At 40.6% G+C, this 24,064-nt stretch overlaps 1 protein-coding gene across 1 annotated transcript in view; it reads left to right on the top strand.

The window, feature by feature from the left end:
* Nucleotides 1-24,064, top strand: part of NDUFA9 (NADH:ubiquinone oxidoreductase subunit A9) — a 41,443-nt gene that overhangs the window by 3,176 nt on the left and 14,203 nt on the right. The window contains exons 2-8 of the mRNA XM_003410633.4: nt 4,102-4,272; nt 5,024-5,121; nt 7,901-7,992; nt 9,387-9,528; nt 13,899-14,001; nt 17,120-17,187; nt 19,241-19,317. Coding sequence (XP_003410681.1) covers nt 4,102-4,272; nt 5,024-5,121; nt 7,901-7,992; nt 9,387-9,528; nt 13,899-14,001; nt 17,120-17,187; nt 19,241-19,317 — 751 coding nt within the window. The remainder of the gene's footprint in view (nt 1-4,101; nt 4,273-5,023; nt 5,122-7,900; nt 7,993-9,386; nt 9,529-13,898; nt 14,002-17,119; nt 17,188-19,240; nt 19,318-24,064) is intronic.

Genomic DNA, 24,064 nt, shown 5'->3' with positions numbered 1-24,064 from the left:
TTTAACATTAGGAGTCACAATGTCTTTTATGATCATTTTAATAGCTACTTTAGTAGCTAGCAAAGGAGCGCAGGTGGTGCAGTGGTTAAGATTGGAGGAAGACTCATTAACAAACTGCATTATGCAGATGACACAACCTTGCTTGCTGAAAGCGAAGAGGATTCGAAGCACTTACTGATGAAAATCAAAGACTACAACCTTCAGTATGGATTACACCTCAACATAAAACAAAAATCCTCACAACTGGACCAGTAAGCAACATCATGAAAAACGGAGAAAAATGTTGAAGCTGTCAAAGATTCATTTTACTTGGATCCACAATCAACGCTCATGGAAACAGCAGTCAAGAAATCAAATGAGATATTGTATTGGGCAAATCTGCTGCAAAAGACCTCTTTAAAGTGTTAAAAAAACAAAGATGTCACTTTGAGAACTAAGGTTCTCCTGACCCAAACCATGCTTGTCTACTATGCATGTGAAAGTTGGGTGGTGAATAAGGAAGACCAAAGAATTGATGCCTTTGAGTTGTGTTGGCGAAGAATATTTAATATGCCGTGAACTCCTAGAAGAACAAGCAAATCTGTTTTGGAAGAAGTACAGCCAGAATGCTCCTTAGAAGCAAGGATGGCTAGACTTCATCTCATGTACTTTTGCATGTTATCAGGAAGGGCCAGTCCCTGGAGAAGGACATCATAGTTGATAAAGTAGAGGGTCAGCAAAAGAGAGGAAGACCCTCAACAAGATGGGTTGACCCAGTGGCTGCAACGATGGGGTCAAACATAGCAATAGTTATGAGGATGGTGCAGGACCTGGCAGTGTTTCGTTCTGTTGTACATAGGATCACTGTGAGTCAGAACTGACTTGATGGCACCTGACAACAATAACAGACTCCCCAGAGGTGTTCATAATAAATGAAAGAAAACATAGAAACGAGTCAAAGAGGATAATAACGTATTTGTTGAGCGCCTACTATTTGCGAAAAGGAGCCCTGGTGGTGCAGTGGTTAAGCTCTTGACTGCTGACCAAAAAGCTGGTGGTTCGAATCCACTGGCTACTTTGCAGGAGAAAAGACCTGGTGGTGTGCTCCTGTAAAGATTACAGCCTTGGAAATCCTATGGGGCAGTTGTACTCACGTTCCTGTAGGGTTGCTGTGAATCGGAATCGACTTGACGCATTGGGTTTGGTTTGATACTATTTGCAAGGCACCATGACGGATACTTTCTCATGTATTATTCTCGTAGCAACCCTCTAAAATATAAACTCCATGAGGGCAGGGACTTTGTCTTTTTTACTGTGGTAGTCACAGTTTCTGTATAAGTGCTTGGTCCATAATTGTTGAAAAAACAAATAACCTTGTGAGGTTAGTGGTAACTTTACTTTTTGAGGAATTCCGAACTAATAGTAAATATAAGCAGCTGTTATTCATGGAGTGCTTAATGTATCCTAGGTAATGTGCTAAATGCTTTGCGTACATGTACTCCCTTTGTGATGCTAATATTATCTAATAATATACTAATTATTACTAATACTAATATACTAATTATTTTGACTAATAATTCTTAAACGCCATCAGTGCTTTCAGTTCATTGACTCTGCCATCTCCTGTGCCCTCACTTCCTTCCTTACTCATCACACTAATCATTCCCCTTTGTATGTTCTGAACTCCCCAGCCCTTCTCCCCTTTTCATAAAAAAACATCAACCTTGGTTCAGCCAAGATTTCCACTTCTTGCTTGTACCTTAGAACAGGGCTGGGCAAAAATCCAGCCCGACTAATGGCTTTATTTTAAATCCATGAACACAAATCTCAAGTGTATTTTCAGCACTACATTTTTCCAGGAAATTTGTTTTCCCGCCTTCCATAATGATTGTTTAACATTGCCAGTCTCCTAAAACTTTGAATGTGTGCTTGTGTCTCATCCTCAGCTTTACAGAGAAATAAAAGGAATCAGATGAGAAGAGCATCTTTTTCCCACCATAAAAATCTAACAGCTGACCCGTTCTTATTCTTGTAGTGCTCTGACTTCTCTCCTGTTCTGACCTAAGGCCGGTCCCTTCACTGATGTCCTTGTTCTGTGAACTCTCGTCCCCTGCCTTCACTTATATCTAACATAAGCATATGCTATACTACTGTCTGTAAGACTGTATTCACTATATCTGTCTTACCCGTTAACCCAAAAGCACCCTTTATTTCTTTTTGGTTACTTTCTTTACTATACCTTGACCACCAGCCTGTTATGGACAAGTACCAGGCCAATCGGTTTTAAAAAGAGCTTTACCAAAGCTACCAGGACAAAGTACCAATAATTGCACATCTTTTTTCTTGTTAGCTGTTCTTACTACCATGATGGGTATTTACTTGCCATTTGTCAAGTAGCCTGGGAGATGCAGTATTGCCACAGGGCTAAGAGTGCAGGCTAGAATCAGCTGGTTCTGCCACTTACTAGCTGCATGACTTTGGGCCAGTCACTTTCGGAGCCTTAGCTTCTTCATCTGTAAAGTGGGGGTACAGATAGCATTAAATAAGATAATAATATCAAACACTTAGCACCGTGCCTGGCACCTGGTTAGAGCTCTGCAAGTTTAGCTGTTACTGTACATCTGCTTTGTGATGCTTGCTTTGAATCTCTGTGATTTCATTCACTGTGTGGTGAGCTAGGCTCTTTTTTCCAATTCCATACTTTTCGATATGGAAAAACAGCTCAAGGCAGAGTGTCACAGGGAAGTTATCCCCAGAAAACAAATGTTGCATTTTCTAAAGCAATTCCTATTTGTCTCTTTCAGCTTTCTCTGGATTTAGAAAGCACTAGACCTAAAGTCTAAACTTTGGTGCTCGAAGTAGAAAAGTTTTCAGCACTTTAAGCCCTTTGAGTTGTTTTCTGTGTATTACACGGAAGTTAGGTAACTTGCTGTAATGAGTTAGAAAACTGGTTGCTGTTGAGTTGATTCCGAGTCATAGCAACCCAGTAGAAGAGAGTAGAACTGCCCCATAGGATTCCAAGGAGCAGCTGGTGGATTTGAACCGCCGACCTTTTGCTTAACAGAATGAGTTAGAAGGGACTTGAAAATTGGAGTTATCCAGAGGGGATGTACATTTCTGCCATATGAAGACTAGTTAAAGGAACTTAGCCTGGAGAAGAGAATACTTAGCGGGAATATAATTGCTGCCTTTAAATGTGAAAGAGGGATTAGACTTGTTCTGTGGTATTTTAGAGGCATCTAGGGTTCAGAGCTGCTGGGAAGCAGTCATTGATGCCCATATGGCAGAACTTTTGTTAGAGTGGCTCAAATCAGAATGGGCCAGTGCAGGAAGTAGTGTTTTCCAGCCCTGCAGGTGATCAGGCTAAGGCCACCTGAGCTCTTTGTTCACATGCCATAGAGAAGACGTAAGCATTGATGCAGGGATTACTTGGTGCTAGGTTTCTTCTAGCACCAAGTAATTCTATGAAAAAGAAATAGTGGAAGGTCTGACAAATCACTGGCTATTAACCTTTTTAGAAGCCAGAAAATCATTTTTAATGTTCTCTTCTAACAGTTCTCTGCCTCCAACCTGTATCATTAACTTTATTTTTCATAGTCATCATTTTCAGTCTTCCAGGTAAATGTTTTGTGGCTCCCCCACACCAGGCATATTTATTTCCACATCTGCGTTATTATACGTGTTATGTGTTAACTTAGAAGTCTCTATTATTCTTCTTAAAACCTTTTTCAAAACAGTTTTTTCAGGAATCCTTCCTCATGTTAGATCCATTTGATTTTTGCTCCCTTATTTTGCATTCTCTCACCTCCCTGACTGTAGAAGTTTATACTCTGTAAATATCCATTTAATTTTTTTTCTGTGCTGTATCTTCCTAGGTAAGTAGAGCAGGGGCTTTACTTTCTAATTTTAATGTATATCCACATGTCGGGTGAATTCTTTGTTGGAATAATTTGCGTTTCCTTTTTTTTTTTAAACTTGTGTTTCTTATTATGTTGGCACTTAACAACTAATGAAAGATTGGTAGCAAACTAATATTACAGGTTTCCAGGGAAAGAAGCTACTTGTATTCATAGCATTTTGGATCAACATCTGTCATTTTTCTACTCTGGTGTTTTGTTTAAGGTTCTGGTATTACTGCAATAGCCACATCCGTGTTTCCTGGCCCCCCCCAGCGCCAGCTTCATCATGTGCTCAGGCCTCACGGGAAAGGTGGGCGTTCCTCAGTCAGTGGGATTGTGGCCACCGTGTTTGGAGCGACAGGATTCCTGGGCCGATATGTTGTCAACCACCTTGGTAAGTGAAGTTCCTAGAATTCGATATGCTCTACTGGCGTTTACTAGGGCTGCCTGATGAAAGGCCATGAGAATGTTTCTTCACATTTTAAATTCCTATCTTGAAATTATGTAATTTTTATCTACTGTGGCATTAAGAGCATACCCATGCTTCCAAACAATATACAGTAAAAGCTGCGAAAGCCAGCGCCTGTGTAAGGCATAAACCTGTCAGAGAAGGAAAGCACAAATATTTTCCACTAAAACTAGCGGTAGAAAAGTAGTTAGACGGCACCGTGTTAAAGGCGGAAAACTTTCAAGATCTGGAAAAACAAGGCAGTCCTGTCGAGTTCTGGTTCGTACAGATTTCATCGTAGGATGTTAAGACGGGCATAGAGAACTCTGAAAAGTTACGGCATTTTGAGTGCAAACTCATTGGTGTTGAGTTGATACTCGAATCATAGCAACCCTATAGGACAGAGTAGTCCTGCCCTATAGGACTTCCAAGACTGTAAATCTTTAGCAAACTGCCGCGTCTTTCTCCCGTGGAGTAGCTGGTGGATTCAGACTGCTGACCTGTCTGGTAGCGGCCAAGCGCTTACCCACTGTGCCACCACGGCTCCTATGGCATCTTTAGCATGGCACAGTATGTTTTTTTGTCAAACATAATACCAATTCGCATATCACACCAGAATTTAAATATTTACCAAGTCATTGTCTTATAATGTATCCATATGTTGATGTTGATTCTTGTTTCACTCCATCTTTTTTAGGTCGTATGGGGTCACAGGTGATCATACCCTATCGGTGTGATACATATGACCTCATGTACCTTCGTCCCATGGGTGACCTGGGCCAGATTATCTTCCTGGTAAGAGCCATTGTGACTGGTTATTAGAGCTAAAAAATGTAAATCATTAAACCTTTTTTAGGAGAGAGAAGCAGCGTAATAAAGCAACAGTTTCACCACAGAATGGACCAAGGGCATCCTCCACCCAAAAGGCATTCCTTCAGCTAGGTTCCTGCATCCCATGTGTTGCTCGTAAAAACTTTATCTATAAAGGGCCAGATAGTAAATATTTTATACTTTGTGGGCCATAGGGTCTTTATCATAATTACTCAACTCTGCTGTTTTAGCCTGAAAGCAGCCGTAGACAATACATATATGATTGGGCATGGTTATATTCCAGTAAAACTTTATTTACAGAGTTAAGCTGCAGGCTGGGTTTGACCTGTGGGCCATAGTTTGCCAGCCCTGGCTCTAGACTTACACTGTCCAGTATGGTAGCCATTAACCACTTACGGCATTGAGCACTTGAAATGTGGCTAGTCTGAATTGAGTTGTGTTGTAAGGGTAAAATACACATTAGATTTCAAAGACTTAATACAAAGAAAATAACGTGCACTATATCATTAATATTTTACATTTATTATATGTTGAAATAATATTTTGGATATGTTGAGTTAAATAAATTATTGTCTTAGTCATCTAGTGCTACTGTAACAGAAATATCACGAGTGGATGGCTTTAACAAAGAGAAATTTATTCTCTCACAGTCTAGTGGGTTACAAGTCCAAATTCAGGATGTGAGCTCCAGGGGAAGGCTTTCTCTCTCTGTCAGCTCTGGAGGATGATTCCTTGTCCTCAATGTTCCCCTGATTGAGGAGCTTCTCAGGTGCAGGGGCTCCTGGTCCAAAGGATGAGCTCTGCTCCTGGTGCTGCTTTCTTGGTGGTATGAGGTCCTCAACTCTCTGCTTGCTTCCCTTTCCTTTTATCTCTTGTGAGATAAAAGTTCGTGCAGGCCACACTCCAGGGAAGCTCCCTTTGAATCAGGGATGTGACCTGGTAAGGGTGTTAGAATTCCACCCTAATCCTCTTCAACATAAAATTACAATCACAAAATGGAGGACTACCACAGAATACTGGGAATCATGGCCTAATCAAGTTAATACACACATTTTTGGGGAGACATAATTTAATCCATGACAGTTATTAAAATGAATTTCACCTGTTTCTCTTTACTCTTTTTAATGTGACTGCTAGAAAATTCAGGATTACATATGTGCCTTGTGTTATGTTTCTATTGGACAGTTGTGCAATAGACAGAATATCACAAATAGGATGTTTTATAACTTGATTTGCTTGGCATAATTTAGAACAGCCCTTTCTGAGCATTCTCTGTCATCATTCTTTAATCTTCAGGCTGCTCTTTAGACCTGTAGTTCCTAGCAGGGCAGGTCAGGGAGAAGGAAGTGCAGGGGAGGAGGGTGGACACCACTCCTTCAAGGGAGTCAGTAAAAATACATGGAAACCTTTTTGTTTTCCACAATGACTGGAGAGCCATGCTGGTTTATTAGTCAGGGGCCAGGGATGCTAAGTGTCCTATAGTGCACAAAATAGCCCCTTTTCACAAAGAGTTGTGCTGTCCAAAATGCCTGCAACTTTACTATTGAGAAACACTGCCCTGGGCCTTGATGCTTAGGCCAACTGTTGTTTTTTTTTTTTCCCAGCAACTCTTATAGAACTGAGCTCTTCCATTTACATACTTCTCCCTTTAAAAAAATGTTTGGTAACTATGCTCAACATCTCTGGTGTTACTTTTGTACAGATTATGTTTGTACTCCTTATTTTTAATAGTATTTTCATTCTTTACTGAATTTTCAAAAGCAAAGCATAATGCTTATATTGGAAATTTCTTGTTTCTAAAATGTTTCTCTTCCAAAATCTTATTCTCAACTGTTTTCTTGATATTACAGTTATAGGAGCTTAGCTTTTTCCTACTTCTTTGTGACTTAAAGTTTATGGGTCACCTGTCATGTCCTCAGAATTAAAGTGTTTCACAAGTGACAGGTGAAAACTTTTACTAGGTTGCCAATGTGAAATCATTGGAATTGAAACATATAACATTTATTCCATTTTTCCGCAGATGTTTGTTGAGTGTCTGCCATGTGCCTGACATTGATTTAAGCTCTGAGGACGTCTTGATGAACAAGACTGCAGAGAGCTTGTAGTCTTAACAGGGAGTACAGACTCTAAATGCATAACTTGATTCCAATAATTATTAGGAAAGGGAAAGTATAGGGGCAATATAGCAGAGGGACTTCATTATTATTTGTTTTTGAGAAAGAGGGACCTTTTAGGTGTAGGATACTGTTTCCTGTCTTTAGTCTCTGTTTGAAAGTGCTATCTGAACAGCCACTTGGTTTACCAACCTGACTGCCTTCTGGGCCTTATTCCAGGGAATTTATTTGGTTTACTTTTGATTTCTTTTCTTCAGGCACTGCTCTAGGGCCATTCATGCAGCTGTGCTGTAAGCTCCTCCACCCTGAGTCATCTTGGATTCTTCCTCTCTCACCGTTGGCATTTGATATTCTCCATTAGGAGTGAACAGCCTCTTTTCTAGTTCCATCATTTGATTACCTGAGTAAATGTACTTTGACTTGTTTGCTTATAGAAGAGTCAGAGAATCAGAAGAGAGTTTGAGACCTCAGAATTATTTCTATTATAATAAATGGAGCCTGTATGAAATGACACTGTATTTTGACTACAACAGATGGCTCATTTTGAAGCTCGCCTGGGAGGGCTATACGAGTGTTAAGCGCAGGGTGCACCCCTTATGTTTTCACCTGATCAGCTATTGTCATTACAGGAATGGAATGGGAGAGACAAAGATTCCATCCGAAGAGCGGTGGAACACAGCAACGTGGTCATCAATCTTGTTGGGCAAGACTGGGAAACTAGGTAAGTCTTTGACTCTCGTTTCTTCTCCGCATAATTGTTATGGTTCAGTAGACATTTACTGAGCACGTTCAATATGCCAGGCATTATAGGGGTGACGTTTTCAATAGTCCATCAATAAGCTTTGATTGAACAACCATTTACATACCCAGTGACCCGTTAAGATACCTTGTTGATGTCTAAAAAAAAACCAAACCGGTTGGCCTTTGAGTCAGTTCGAACTTATAGCGACCCTATAGGACGTAGTAGAACTGCCTCATAGGGTTTCCAAGGAGCAGCTAGTGGGTTCAAACTGCTGATCCTTTGGTTAGCAGCTGAGCCCTTTAACCACTGCGCCACCAGGGTATGTAGTTGGCATTAAGTCTGACCTATGTCAGCAGCATGATGTGCTGCTCGTAAAAAGCCAGTGTGGGTTGAGTCAGTGTGGTTAGTGCCATCAACTTGACAGAATGCCCCATATTGGACTTGTGCCTGGATCTGTCCATCTGGGATGGAATTAGGAGGTAGGATTTTGCCTGTTCTGCTGTTCTTTGATGAGCACTGGCTCTAGATCTGGACAGTATTCTAGATCTGTTCTTTACAATGCTAATTGAAAATGGTATGAGTACTGGTTTGAGCAGTTCTCTTTAGCCTTTGTGTGAGTTGTTTATCAGAAAATAATGTTTTACTCCTATGATCCCACAACACTTTGTTTGTACTTCTTTTATGGCATTTATTAAAGTTGGACTTAAATTTATTTACATATGTGTCTGTGTCATCATATATTTTATCAGCTCTCTGATAACTGGAGGGTCATCTAGTCTTAAATATCCCCTATAATGACTAATACAGTTTCTTGTACAGAGTAAGCATTTAGTTAATGTTGTTGAATTAAATCAGCAACTGATTTTTTTAGTGTTTTTTTTTCCCCCTGAGGAGACGGAGGTGCGGGGACAAGAAGTGATTTCCCTCTCTGCTCCCCAACACGCTCTGTTCCCAGCCAGTGCACCCAGGTTATTTAAAGGGCCTCAGCATGATGGAATATTTTGCATGATGGATTTATAGCTTATACTGTTGCCATCGAGTTGATTCTGACTCATACCAACACTATAGGACAGAGTAGACCTGCTTCATATGGTTTCCAAGGAGCCGCTGGTGGTTTTGAACCGCCAATCTTTTGATTAGCAGCTGTGTTCTTAACCACTGTGCCACCAGCGTAAATTACGTATAGTAATGACAGTAAGCAGACCTGTAGAATTAAAACAACGACATTAATTTGGACTTTGGGTTAAATCATTGCTGTTTAAAAGTTTAACTGTTATGAATTCCAACACTTATGAGAACCAGCTTATCCTAGGAAACGTTGAAATCCTGAGTCATTTTGGTGTTATTAACCGATCTCTTCTTTATTCTTCCAGAAATTTTGATTTTGAGGATGTCTTTGTGAAGATTCCCCAAGCAATTGCTCAAGTGTCCAAGGAAGCTGGAGTTGAAAGACTGATTCATGTGTCTCATCTGAATGCTGATATTAAAAGCTCTTCTAGATATCTGAGAAATAAGGTAAGTAACATGTTGATTTGGAAGTGGCTCACAGAGCCAGAGTTTCTTGGCCCCTTTGAGACATGATTTAAGTGTGAAGGGTTTCTCATTGACATATCCAGAATTTTACTTCTCCATATCCAGAACTAGAAGAGTATGTATTTTGACATTTTGGTTGAGTACTTTCTGTTTGTGGAGAACTGTGCTAAGGGGCTTCAAAGATGGGTAAACCATATTATTACCTTCCCTCAAATGCTTAAAAATTTCTTGGGGGCATAAAAGAATCACACAGTAAACGTCATAAAAAAGTAGAGTATGATTCCTGCCAAAAGACTCATCATACCTGTGTCACCTACCAAGGTTAAAAAACCACCTTTCTCTGTCCCTTACCCAGCCATGGTTTTATGCCACTCTTAAAGGGATGATGTGAAGGCTGAGGATGACAGGGATAAATATTTGTCAGAGAAATGGCTACTCACATAGCGCTTTTATACTCCAGAAACCGTGTCGTATCCCAGATCATACCTAGGGATTGACCACTCAGGTTTCGAGTCAGCCTGTAACCTGAAGTGTCTTTATTATCAGGGACTCAGAAGGGATTGCAGTACTTGGGACTGCCATTGGCAATTGGTTTCTGCCATAATGACCCTGTTTTGGATCAGCCTGATAAGGGCATCAGTGTTCCTTGACAATGGCTCTATTTTTTTGGCCTACTGCATTAATGTATTCTAAAAAATTATTAGGCACCTGCTGTGTGCCAGCCGGAAACCGTGGTGGCATAGCAGTTAAGAGCTACAGCTGCCAACCAAAAGGTTGGCAGTTTGAATCCACCAGCCAGTCCTTGAAAACTCTATGGGGCAGTTCAACTCTGCCATGTAGGGTTGCTGTGAATCAGAATCAACTCGGCAATGGGGTTTTTTTTTTTCATTTTTCATGTGCCAACTATTGTGCTAGGGGTCGCTGGGGATAGAGTAGTGAATAAAACAGACAGGGTCCTAGCCCACTTCAAGCTTTCTGGTCCTTTGAGGAAAACAATTTCAGATGTACCAAGTGTTGCAAAGTGGTAAGCTGTGCTGTAGGAGCATATAATAGGGGAGAGAGAGCACCTATTAGTTAATATTGTTAGTATCAGAAAATCCAACCCAAGCTGGCTTAAAGAGAGGGAATTTTTAGGCCCACATATCTGAAAAAATCCCGTGGTAGGGAACGTTAGGCACCGATTGGTGCCAACATTCATCAGGGCCCCGGCGTCATTTCTCTGTGATTCTCTCAGATATGATTGTCTGTTTTTGTAAGCTTTGTTTCTTGTAGTCACAGAGCTGGCTTTAGGTGCGTTCAGGTGTCAGATTTTCATACTACATTGTGGAGAGGGAGAGCGAGGGAGATGGTGCATGTGTATGCATGCACCTTTGCCCTACCGCTCACAGAATTACCTGAATTTCATAAATGTTTGGAAAGAAGGAGGAGTCAGTGGTGAGAGAGAAGAGTCGAAGGTGTTCAGCCCTGTGGCTTAAGCCACTGGGTGAATGGTGGTACTACTTCATAAGATGAGAAACACTTGAGAAGGAATAGGCTTTAGGGCAGTGGTTCTTAGCCTTTGCTGCACACTAGAATCACTGAGGGAGTTTTTAAAAATCCTATGCCCAGGCTGCACCCTAGACCAGTTAAAACAGAGCCTCTGGTGATGGAACTTGGGCATCAGTGTATTTTTTTTAACTCTCCTTGGGTAATTCCGTGTGCAGCAAAGACTGACAAAGACTATTTTACAGAGAATGGAAGATGGTGATCCACTTTTGGGGTCTGGTTGCATTTCAAATGCATGTTAACCTCCAGGTAACAGTAGTGAATGGGATTTATGATCCTGGAGCTCAGGTCTGGGTTGGAGATAAATTTGAGAGTGATCAGCATTGGGAGAGGATAAGATGGTATAGTGAAGAAGTGTAGATTGAAAAGAGGGCCTTGGACTGGACTCAGAGGAATACTACTGATTAGTGATCTTGTAGAGGAGGAGGCACCTGTAAAAAACAACAAAAAGATTAAGGAGTGGACATAGAGCAGTGAGAGGGAAACCAGGAGAGTATGATGTTATAAAAGCTGAGCGACCACAGTGTTGCAAGAAGGAAGGAGTGGCTCCGTGTATTTAATGCTACTGAGAAGAAAAGTAAGATGAGAACTGTAAAGTTACCTGTGGACCTATTAATATGGAGGTCATTGGTGACTTATCAAGAATAGTTTCATGCAAGTGCGAGTTAGAATCCAGAGTACAGGTGAGTGAAGAGTGAGTGGGAGCCGAGGCAGTGGAGACAGTGAGGGTAGACGACATTTTCAAGCAGTTTGGCTGGGAGAGGAAGAAGAGATAGAGAGGGTAGATAGCTGGAAAGGGATGTGGAGTTGGAAAAAAAAATTTTTTTTCTTTTAAAATAGAAGATCTTGACATAGTTTAATGCTGGTGGGAGGAGCTGGTAAAGAGGGTGAAACTGAAGATACGAGAGAGTAAGTTGGGCAGGTGCAGAGAAAGTGAGAGAAGTTGAGCTCCAATACTGTCACTCCTCTGTTGTGATAAGAAAGGAGAAGCAAGTGGTGGCGTGTACACCGAGTTTGTAGATTTGATGGGGGCCTGGAGGTGGTTTCTTTCTGCCGGCTTATATTTTCTGTTTGAATTAGAAAGCGAAGTCATGTACTGAAGGGAAGAGGAAAGAAAGGGAGTTCTGAAATTCAAAGAGAACTGAAGGAAAGAGTAAATTAGAGGAGGAAAACAGTATTTCTGGGAAATGTTGATGGTTCAGTTAAAATAGGTGCCATAAATTTATAATGGTACCAATTTATGATTTTTATTCATTTTCCTCAGCTGCTGAAGGCAGCGGGAATGCACGGCTCAATGAAGTTGGCTAACGGGATTCTTCTAGGATTGGGAGTTTACCTGGTGAATGGAGTAACGGGAAAAAGGGCAAGGTGTTGTTATTAGTGGCCTTTGAGTCATGGCAACTATGTATAACAGAATGAGATATTGCCTGATCCTACACCATATTCATGTTTGTTGGTGTGTTCGAGCCCGTTGTTGGAACTGTTGTGTCAGTCCATCTTAGGGTTTCTCTCATGTTTTGTTGGCCTACTACTCTGTTGAACATGATGTCCTTTTCTAGCAATTGATCTTTCCTGATGATGTGTTCAAAGTAAGCAAGTAGAAGTCTTGCCATCCTTATATTTAAGAAACATCCTGATTGGTTTGTTCTTTTGGCAGAACACCATATATTCAGTATATTTTGCCAACACCACAGTTTGAATGCATCAGTTCTTCTCTCTTCCTTTTTCATTATCCAACTTTTGCACACGTATGAGGCAATTGAAAAGACCATGTCTAATGGGATTTCTCCAGGATTGGGATTTTGCCTGGTGGGTAAAGGACAAAGGGGAAAGGTAATATACAATATTGATAACAGAGGGATTGAAAAAATGGGCCATGGAATCTAATCTGGAATAAAGAGAGAGTGATAAAGGGAGAAAGCAGAGTCAGTGGACTAGAGTTCTTGAGAAGGTTGAGGAACAGATGAACAAAGGACAAACAGGCTAGAAACATAGGAGATTGTCATCTGAGAGTAGGATGTTTTCATTTAGTGTTTCAGAGGAAGGGCGCTTTTCGGGTGTTGATTTGATCCGTGGTGTGACTGTGTTTAGAGTGGCAGAAGTAGGCGGGAGAGGAGGTTATTGAAGTTGAGAAGCTGAAGGAACTGAGAGGTCCAAGGTTAGTAGATGGTAACAATCAGGGATGTTGCAGCATTGGAGATCAGGTAGGACAGTGACTTTACCCGTGACCGCCTCTGGATAGGTATACACTGCTGCTACTAACATTATTAGCCCACTGCCACCTCCCTCTCCTTTCTTTGGCAGGCTGTTAGCTTGTTGACACCAACTAGAGAATCTGTGATTAGAAGAAAAAATGAAGGCTGCAAAATTTCTACTCTGATTTTTCTCCTCCCTTAGTGTAAGGGAAACCCTGCTGGCATAGTGGTTAAGTGCTGCGGCTGCTAACCAAAAGGTCAGTAGTTCAAACCCACCAGGCACTCCTTGGAAACTCTGTGGGCAGTTCTACTCTGACCTATAGGGTCACTATGAGTTGAAATCGACTTGATGGCAACAGGCTTGGCTTGGCTTGGCTTAGTGTAAGCGTCCTGAGGATAAAAATGTGCAGAAACCCAACAAGAGCTATAAAGTAGCAGGGCATTTTTGTGTGTTTTTAAAAATTTTATGTACATTTTATGAATAAAATGATGACCTTAATCTGGCAGATAGTATGACTTTTCAAACACAAGTAGGGTCCTGATAGTAGAAAGAATGGGAGCTTTGTTCACTCATCTCAGAACCTGGAATCGTTTTTTTGGTTGTTTATTTAGGCTGTTGGAGAGAAAGAAGTGAGAGATACATTTCCGGAAGCCACTATCATAAAGCCATCGGACATCTTTGGAAGAGAAGATAGATTCCTCAACTATTTTGCAGGTACGTGTTCCTTCTTAATGGTGGAAGAGAAGGGTACCAGTTAAATGAATTGAAGTTAATAAATCCCTTTCGGGATTCATGGGACAATAGTTTCCCATCTGTTTTTCCCGGCTCTCAGGTTTCTTAAAAAAAAGACTCTCCTTTTCCCAGTAAAGGTATTTGCTGCCCTCCAGTGGGGACTTGTGTAACAGTGAAAGGTGAAAGGAATGTTCATTGAAGCAAAATACATTGGGTATCAGGCTAAATGTGAGGTAGCGCATCCAGGAAGTGTGATTGGGTAAAAATTTTTGTCTCTTTTGGCTTTTGTACAGCTAGATAAGCCTTGTAAGTATATTTATGGCTTCCTAGTTAGTGTGCCCTGATGCGTTTTGTTCTGTTGTGTTTTTTGTGTGTGTCATATTTAGAAAACCAGAGATGCCCAATGTATCCCAATGGAAGGCACCCCACAATACATCCTGGCACCCAGGTCTGGTGGAAAAGATGGGTGCCCACCAATCATGGTGCCCAAAAAAGCCCCGAGTTTTGTGGGAATATAAATTCCCACATAATATTTCTCAAAATTCATATTACCAACCAAAAATCTAAACACCCTGTAATTCAGCATGCTTGCATTAATGAAGATTAATGGTATCAAAAAAAAAAAAAAAATTCAAAGCAGGAAATTATTGAGTCTCAAAAGGATTATATACAAGCCAACAATGTTCTGTGACTTGAGGGACTAAGGTTATATTGTCATAGTCAACATGGTCCTTCTTGTGAAAAGAAGCAAGTTTTTGGTTAGCGGAAAGAGAATGATTTTGGAATTAGAGATCTGAGTTTAAATATTGGCTCAGTGTATGGCTAATTAGCTCTGTGACTTTGACAAGTCTCTGAGTGGCAGGTTCCTCATCTGTTAAAATGGAGATGATAATGCCTACCTCAGCAGTGGTGTGTTAATTAAATGAAGCTACCTTTATTATAGCACTTGACACATGTTGTTGTTGTTGTTACGTGCCATCGAGTCAGTTCTGACTCATAGCGACCCTATGCACAACAGAACAACACATTGCCCGGTCCTGCACCATCCTTAACAATTGTTGTTATGCTTGAGTTCATTGTTGCAGCCACTGTGTCAACCCGTCTTGTTGAGGGTCTTCCTCTTTTCCGCTGACCCTATACTCTGCCAAGCACGATGTCCTTCTCCAGGGACTGATCCCTCCTGACAACATGTCCAAAGTATGTAAGACGCAGTCTGGCCATTCTTGTCTCTAAGGAACATTCTGGCCACACTTCTTCCAAGACAGATTTGTTCATTCTTTTGGCAGTCCATGGTATATTCAAAATTCTTTGCCAACACCACAATTCAAAGGTGTCAACTCTTCTTCAGTCTTCTTTATTCATTGGCCACCTTTCACATGCATATGATGCGATTGAAAATACCATGGCTTGGGTCTGGCGCACCTTAGTCTTCAGGGTGACATCTTTGCTCTTCAACACTTTGAAGAGGTCCTTTGCGGCAGATTTGCCCAATGCAGTGTGTCTTTTGATTTCTTGACTGCTGCTTCCATGGCTGTTGTTTGTGAATCCAAGTAAAATGAAATCCTTGACAACTTCAATCTTTTCTCCGTTTATCATGATGTTGCTCATTGGTCCAGTTGTGAGGATTTTTGTTTTCTTTATGTTGAGGTGTAATCCATACTGAAGGCTGTGGTCTTTGATCTTCATTAGTAAGTGCTTCAAGTCCTCTTCACTTTCAGCAAGCAAGGTTGTGTCATCTGCATAACGCAGGTTGTTAATGAGTCTTCCTTCAATCCTGATGCCCTTTTCTTCTTCATATGGTCCAGCTTCTTGTATCATTTGTTCAGCATACAGGTTAAACAGGTATGGTGAAAGAATACAACCCAGACACACACCTTTCCTGACTTTAAACCAATCAGTATCCCCTTGTTCTGTCTGAACAACTGCCTCTTGATCTATGTAAAGGTTCCTCGTGAGCACAATTAAGTGTTCTGGAATTCCCATTCTTCGCAGTGTTATCCATAGTTTGTTATGACCCACACAGTCGAATGCCTTTGCATAGTCAGTAAAACACAGGTAAACATCCTTCTGGTATTCTCTGCTTTCAGCCAGGATCCATCTGACATCAGCAATGATGTCCCTGGTTCCACGTCCCCTTCTGAAACCGGACTGAATTTCTGGCAGTTCCTTGTCGATATACTGCTGCAGCTGTATTTGAATGATCTTCAGCAGAATTTTGCTTGGGTGTGATATTAATGATATTGTTCTATAATTTACACATTTGGTTGGATCACCTTTTTTGAGAATAGGCATAAATATGGATCTCTTGCAATCAGTTGGCCAGGAAGCTGTCTTCCATATTTCTTAGCATAGATGAGTGAGCACCTCCAGCACTGCATCTGTTTGTTGAAACATCGCAATTAATATTCCATCAATTCCTGGAGCCTTGTTTTTCGCCAATGCCTTCAGAGCAGCTTGGACTTCTTCCTTCAGTACCATCGGTTCCTGAGCATATGCCACCTCTTGAAATGGTTGAATATCGACTAATTCTTTTTGATATAATGAAGGTTCAAGTCCACCTAGAGGTGCCTCAAAAGAAAGGACTAGTGATCTACTTCCAAAGAAATCGGGCATTTAAAACCCGGTGGGGCAGAGTTTTACACTGACACACGTGGGGCGACAATGAGTTGGAGTCAACTGGTAACCTGGAAATAGCCGATTGGTAGCATATGCTCTGACAAACATGGAATTGCCTTGAGTTGCAATCGGCTCAGTGGCGACGGTTTTTTTTTAATCAGTAATCTGTTGATTCCTGCGTTCCTCCTTAGAAGGGGTGTGGCTGGAGTTTAGTATTGGGAGCGACCATCCATTTAGCCTCAGAGAGTAGAAGAAGCCAAATCATTTGACCTCTTTGCCTTGCTCTCTTTCTTCTTAATTTTTTTTTTGCTTTCCATGTTTATTGTCTGAAAAACAAATGGCCGCTTATGTTTACCTTCCTTAGAATCAACTACAGTTTATTTCATTATTTCTGTTATGCAAAATTATTATACTAAGCTGGAGTCTATAGGTCCTGTAGTAGCATAGGCCTTCTAAGAAGAGTTCTCATTCTTTCTTCTTACAGGTGGTCGCTGGTTTGGTGGTATGCCTCTTGTTTTCTTGGGCCTACGGGCAGAGAAACAACCAGTATATGTAAGTACACTGAGTGAAGGGCCTTGGAAAGGGGCATCAGCTGAGTTCAGATTCAGGCAGTTGGTTTTCTGGCTTCATTCCAATCCAGTAACTCCATCATTTGCTTGTCAGTTTACGTCACCTGGGGCTTCTCAGTTTAACTAAGAGGTACATGTCTTCTTTGTGTCTTCATTCAGTCATTTGTTTAAGAAAAATTTATTGAACGCTTAATGTGAACCCTTAATGTGCCAGGCACTGTATATGTCATTTGGGATACAGATACTAACTAGACAGACAGAGGCTGCTGTCCTCAAGTTGATCTCAGGTACAGGCAGGGAAGTAAAGTGATTTTTGTACAATGTGATAAGTGATGTAGTAGAGAGAAGGTTTTGTGTAATCATATCAGAAAGACACTTAGTCCAGACATAGGGATCAGGAGAGGTCTTCTAGAAGAAGTGACATCCAAGGTAAGACTTTAAAGATGACTAGCAGTAAGTCAGATGAAGGGAATTAGGGAAGAACAGTCCATGCATAGGGAACAGTATGTACAGGGTCCCAGCGCTGAGAGATAAGATTGAGTTTCATATTAAGTTGAACCAGGGTTTCTCAACCAGGGTGGCACTGTTGGAAGTTTGGGCCAGGTAATTTCTGTTGTGGGGAGCTGTTGTAGGATGTTTAGAATCATCCATAGTTTTTACCCACTAGATAGTAGAAGCATTCCGCCCCCCTCAAGTTGTGATGACTAAAAATGTTTCCAGACATTGCCAAATGGCCCTTGGGGATGAAGACCACCCCCTATTGAGGACCACTGCACTAAACCATATAAAATTTCCGTTTTTCAAGGTCAGAATAGAGTATTAAGAATTCCGTGTAGTTCAGCCTCATAGTCTGTGATGGCTTAGTAAAAGTGTTGGGAAGAGTGGTAAGAGATGAGATTGGAGAGTTGGTGGGCAGGGGCAGATCAGAAAGGCCTTGGCAGCCATCTGAAGATAAACACATTCTGACTAGACAAAGTATTTAGGTGAGCCTTCCAATGTGGAGATTATTTGAGCTGTTGAGAAGACAGGTTTTTTTTTTTTTTTTTTTTTTTTTTACTTTTTTTATTGTACTTTAGATGAAGGTTTACAGAACAAACTAGTCTCTCATTACGCAGTTAGTACACATATTGTTTTATGACATTGGTTAACAACCCCACAACGTGTCAATATTGTCCCTTCTCAACCTTGGGTTCCCTATTACCAGCTTTCTGTCCCCTCCTGCCTTCTACTCCTTGCCCCTGATGTGCCCCTTTCATCTCGTCTTGTTTTTTGGGCCTGTCTTTTGGCCGAAGGGTGAACCTAAGGAGTGACTTCATTACTGAGCTGAAAGGGTATCCAGGGGCCATACTCTCAGGATTTCTTCAGACAGGCCAGAAAGCCTCGTCTTTCTTTTTGAGTTAGAATTTTGTTCTACATTTTTCATCAGCTCTGTCTGGGACCCTCTACTGTGATTCCCGTCAGAGCAGTCAGTGGTGGTAGCCGAGCACCACCTAGTTGTGCTGGGCTCAGCCTGGTGGAGACAGTGGTAGATGTGGTCCGTTAGTCTTCTGGACTAATCTTTCCCTTGTATGTTTAGTTTTCTTCATTCTTCCTTGCTTCCAGAGGGGTGAGATCAGTGGAGTATCCTAGATGGCTGCTCACAGGCTTTTAAGACCCCAGACGCTACTCACCAAAGTAGAGTGTAGAACATTTTCCTTATAAACTGTGTTATGCCAGTTGAGCTAGATGTTCCCCAAGACCATGGTCCCTGCAGCCCTCAGCCCAGCAATCTGGTCCCTCAGGAAGTTTGGACGTGTCTATGGAGCTTCCATGATGTTGTCTTGTACAAGTTGTGCTGGCCTCCCCAGTAGAAGACAGGTTCTTTAAGAAGCTTTCTAGAGACAGAAAATGCCATTATTTTAATTCTACCTCTCTTTTTTTTTGTGATTGGTGTGTCTTACATCCCTCCCTCTTTCAACCCTCCTCCCCTTCTTTTTTTCCTCTGTTCCATTCTGTCTTTCAGCAATGACTTAAACACGTGTTATAATTTCTTATAGGTTGTAGATGTAGCCAAAGGAATTGTTAATGCAATTAAAGATCCAGATGCCTGTGGGAAAACCTTTGCCTTCACTGGGTAGGTGCCTAGAGTTTGACTTTAAAATTGTGCTACCTGTTACAGTGAAAGAATCATAATGGTTGACAGCCATAATTTCTAAACAAGTTACTAACAGATTTATTTGTTGCATTTTACAATGTCTTTCTTCCATTGTGTTTATTCTAGAAACCTTTCTCCCCTAGCTCTGAGGCCAGTGTGTCTCAAAGAGCTATTCAAAGGCCACCGGTATCAGAATCTCCTGAATGCTTACATTAAATCAGAATTTGAGAGAAATTGAGAATCTCTGTCACCAAAGTTGAGGACTACTGCCCTAGACTATTATATACACTTACTCAGTCCAGTGATCCCCAAGGGTGGTTTTATCCTGCCCCAGTATGTGCTTTTTTGATTATATACGAGGGTGTTGCTGTAAATTCTAAAATCCCAAACAACACACTTTTAAGAGAGAAATTGCTTGCAAAACCAAGTCAATTCTGATAGGGTATTACCGTGTCCCTGGTTTAGGGTACAGTATACTAGTGCTGGACGTGGCGTAGTGGTTAAGTGCTATAGCTGCTAACCAAGAGGTCGGCAGTTCAAATCCACTAGGCGCTTCTTGGAAACTCTATGGGACAGTTCTACTCTGTCCTATAGGGTCCCTGTGAGTCGGAATCGACTCGACGGCAGTGGGTTTGATTTTTTTGGTTATACTAGTGCTGTGTTGGACAGATCATTTGTTATGGACTCTCTTTGTTGAAATTTACTGTCAGAGAAACTGGGGCACCGTTAAATTTTGTGATGTATCTGAAATTATTACATCATTTCACAACTACGTTTAGAACCTTTTTGTTGAATTAAAGTCGAAAACTACGACCCAGTCTGCCAAATTGAGAGGTACCAAATTCACCTAGTAATTGATCTAGAAGCCTGTTATTCTGTGAAACAAGCTTAATGACACCTGATGTCCTATGAAAGGTGAGGATATAATTAAAAAATTAAGTGGTAGCCTAATTCCTAAAAAATACTTGTTTCTACAGAAAAACACACTTTTCTCTATAAGCTAGAAAGCGGTATATATAGAATATAGTATGTATTCTGGTAGCATATAGTCCCAGGATTAATAATCCATACATTATTGAACTATAGTTCATTGTTACTATTAATTGAGTTTACTAAATGTGTTTTTCAGTGCAAAAAACTCTATTGTTTTTCCATGTCAACTAGCTGATGGCAAGATTTATGTCTCCTTTTGGGTTCTCATTTTGGTATATTAGCATGGTATTGGTTATATATTATAGGAAAACTAGTCATAAATATGTTCATCATGATGTTCTATAAAACGTTAGACTCAAAAGACATCAGGGTCTTGTTAAAAGGTACTTAGACAAGGACTTCAAGGAATTCATGAGTCAGATGGCTTTATGAACTTAGCTTGATTAGTACTCAGTAGAAATGGCTTTGGAATAAGTTAGCCATTTTCGCTTTTACCTTTGCCTAGCCACTCTAGTCTCTTTGCCAGGCTCCAGTAAGTCATTCTTGTTTGGCACAGTGATGGGAAAAGTAGGACTGGAGGTGGCAGTATAGACATTTTTCCTTGTGAGATTGTGGATTGCCCATTCATTCTTTTTTGTCTCTTCAGCCCCAGGGAAAAGCTTATTTCTCCTATACCTTGAGGCTAAAGCAGAGGCAGATGACCTTAATTTTGCTCCTAGGTTTTTTGTAGTTATTATATGATATTGGTCCATTCTCTGTGTCATTTATTCATTAAATACGTGTTGACACCCAAAATACTATTAGAACTAACAAGCATTAAGGTCACAACATACAAGATCAGTATGTAAAAATCAATTTCTATATGCTAGCAATGAACAATCTGAGGTTGAAATTAAGAAAGAAATTTTATTGACAATAGCCTCACAAAGAATAAAATACTTAGGAATAAATTTAAAGAACTACAAAACCTGTACACTAAAAATTACATAACATTGCTGAGGGGAATTAAAGGAGAAAATGTTCATGGATTGAAAAAGTCAATATTGTTAAGATGGCAAGTCTCCCCAAATTGATCTATAGATTCAGCGCAACTTTATTAAATTCCCAGTAGGCTTTTTTTTTTTTTGCATTAATTGATAAATTGATTCTGCATTTATGTGATAATGCTTTGCAGACCCAGAATAGCCAAGACTATTTTGAAAAAGCAGAGTAAAGCTGGAGGACTTAAACTTCCTGATTTTAAAACTTACTGTAAAGCTACATTTATTAAGATGGTGTGTTACTGGCATAAAAATAGACATTAGATCAATTAAACAGAATTGAGAGTCCAGACATAAACCCTTACCTTTTGCCAGCTGAGTTTTGACACTTCAGTGGGGGAATGGATAGGCTTTTCAACAAATGGTGCTCAGATATCTACTTGCGAAAAGGTGGACTTAGACCTTTACCACATACCATATACAAAAATTAACTCAACATAAAACCAATCTTAATGTAAGAGTTAAAACTGTAAAACTTTTAGAAGGACTATATGAGAACATCATCTAGACCCTTGGGTTAAGCAAAAATTATTTAGCTACAACATCAAAAGCACAGTCCATAAAAGAAAAAAATTAATAAATTGGACTTAATCAAAGTTAAAAACTTTGCTTCAGAAGACACTGTCAAGAAAGTGAAAAGACAAGCCGGAGACTGGGAGACAATATGTACACTGATAAAGAACTTGTATCCAGAATATACAAAGAACTATTAAAACTCAATAATAAGACAGAACAACCCAGTTTAAAAATGGGCAAAAGATTTGGGTAGATATTTTACCAGAAACAATATACTGGTGGCTAGAAAACATGTGGAGTCCCTGGGTGATGAAAACTGTTAATGTGCTCAGCTGTCAACTGAGAAGAAAGGCCTGGCAGTCTATTTCCAAAAAATCAGCCATTGAAAACCCCATGGAGCACAGTTCTACTCTGACACACATGAGGCCACTATGAGTCAGAGTCAATTTGATGGCGACTGGTAACTGGTAGAAAACACATGAAAAATGCTCAGCATCGTTAGTTATTAGGGGAATGCAAATCAAAATCACAATGAGATACACTTCACAGATAGATAGTAACCAGTGCGGGCAAAGATGTGGAAAAACAGGCACTCTCATACATTGCTGCTGGGGTTGTAAAGTGGTACCACCACTTTAGAAAACAGTTCAGCAGTTTCTTAAAAAGTTAGTAAATTGACCATAAAACCAAACCTGTTGCCTTCGAGTTGATTCTGATTCATAGCTACCCTATAGGACAGAGTAGAATTGCCCCATAGGATTTCTAAGGCTGTGATCCTTAAGGAAGCAGACTGCCACATCTTTCTCACATGGAGCGGATGGTGGGTTTGAACTGCTGACCTTTCGTTTAGCAACCAACCATTTAATCACTGCACCACCAGCGCTCCTTAAATTCACCATTCAGGTCAGTAATTACACTCCTAGGTATTTACCCAAGAGGACATATGTCCACACTAAGACTTAAACGTGAATGTTCATAGCATCATTATCATAATAGCCCCAAATTGGAAACATTCCTAATGTCCATTGCTGATGAATGGATAAATAAAATATGGTATACCCATACAGTGGAATACTATTCAACAAGAAAAAGGAATGCAGTACTGACACATGTAACAACATGGATGAACCTTAAAAACATGGTAAGTGAAAGAAATCAAACACAAAAGATTGCATTTACATGAGAATCTATAAAAGGCAAATCTCTAGAGATAGAAAGTAGATTTGTGGTTGCCTGAGGCTGAGGCGGGTTGGTTTTTTTTTTTTTAAGGCTGAGGTGGAGCCCTGGTGGTGCAGTGGTTAACAGCTTGTCTTCGAACCTAAAGGCCAGCAGTTTGAATCCACCAGCTGCTCCTTGGAAACCCTGTGGGGCAGTTCTGCCCTGTCCTGTAGGGTAGCTATGAGTTGGAATTGACTCGGCAGCAACGAGTTTATTTTGCAAGGCTGAGGTTGGGAACAAGGATTAACTGTAAATGGGCATGAGGGATCTTAATGGGGTGATGGTAAATATTCTAAAGCTAGATTATAGTGGTGATTGTACAACTCAGTAAGTTTACTAATCACTTAATTGTACACTAAAGATGAGTGAATTTTACAGTATGTAAGGTATACCACGAGAGCGAATAGGATGGACAAGGTTCCTGCCTTTATAGAGCTTATAGACTAATGGCCAAACACACAAGTAACAATCAAGCAAAATAATATAAAATAAATTAAAAAAAAAAGGAAAGGTCAGTGAATTGGAAAGAAAACCAGGGAATGGGACGTCCTCAGGAGAGCAGAGAGAGTAGACTGTTTCAAGGAGGAAGTTGGCAACTATGTTGGATGCTGTTGAAAGGTTGAGTGAGTGGCAGCATGGAGATGAGTAGTAACCTTAATGAACAGTTGCACTGGGGCAATGGGACACAGGGCAGACTGGGTTGAAATTTGGGTGGCAGGAGAGGAAGTGGAGACCATAGGTAGGCAACTCTTTGGAGAGTTTTGCTGCCAAAGGGAGCAGGGGAAAGGGGTAAAGAGATGGTAATTGAAGATGAACGTGCTGCCAAGGGAGTTCTGCCTTGAATTGGGAAGATAGTAGAGCATGTTTATGATGAATGAGAATGATCCAGGAGAGAGGCAGCAGTTGAAGATTCAGGAGGTAAGGGGGAAACAAAACAAAACAAAACAGAAGCAAAGTACTTCAGTAATTGAGAAAGATTGGTTAGAGCGTGCAAGCCATGATATTGGCCTGGATGGAAG

The sequence above is a fragment of the Loxodonta africana genome, chromosome 4, assembly GCF_030014295.1.
Source record: "Loxodonta africana isolate mLoxAfr1 chromosome 4, mLoxAfr1.hap2, whole genome shotgun sequence".
NCBI classification, from domain to species: Eukaryota; Metazoa; Chordata; class Mammalia; order Proboscidea; family Elephantidae; genus Loxodonta; species Loxodonta africana.
Note: the sequence above shows the minus strand (reverse complement) of the source record. Positions and strands in the feature narration are given on the sequence as shown.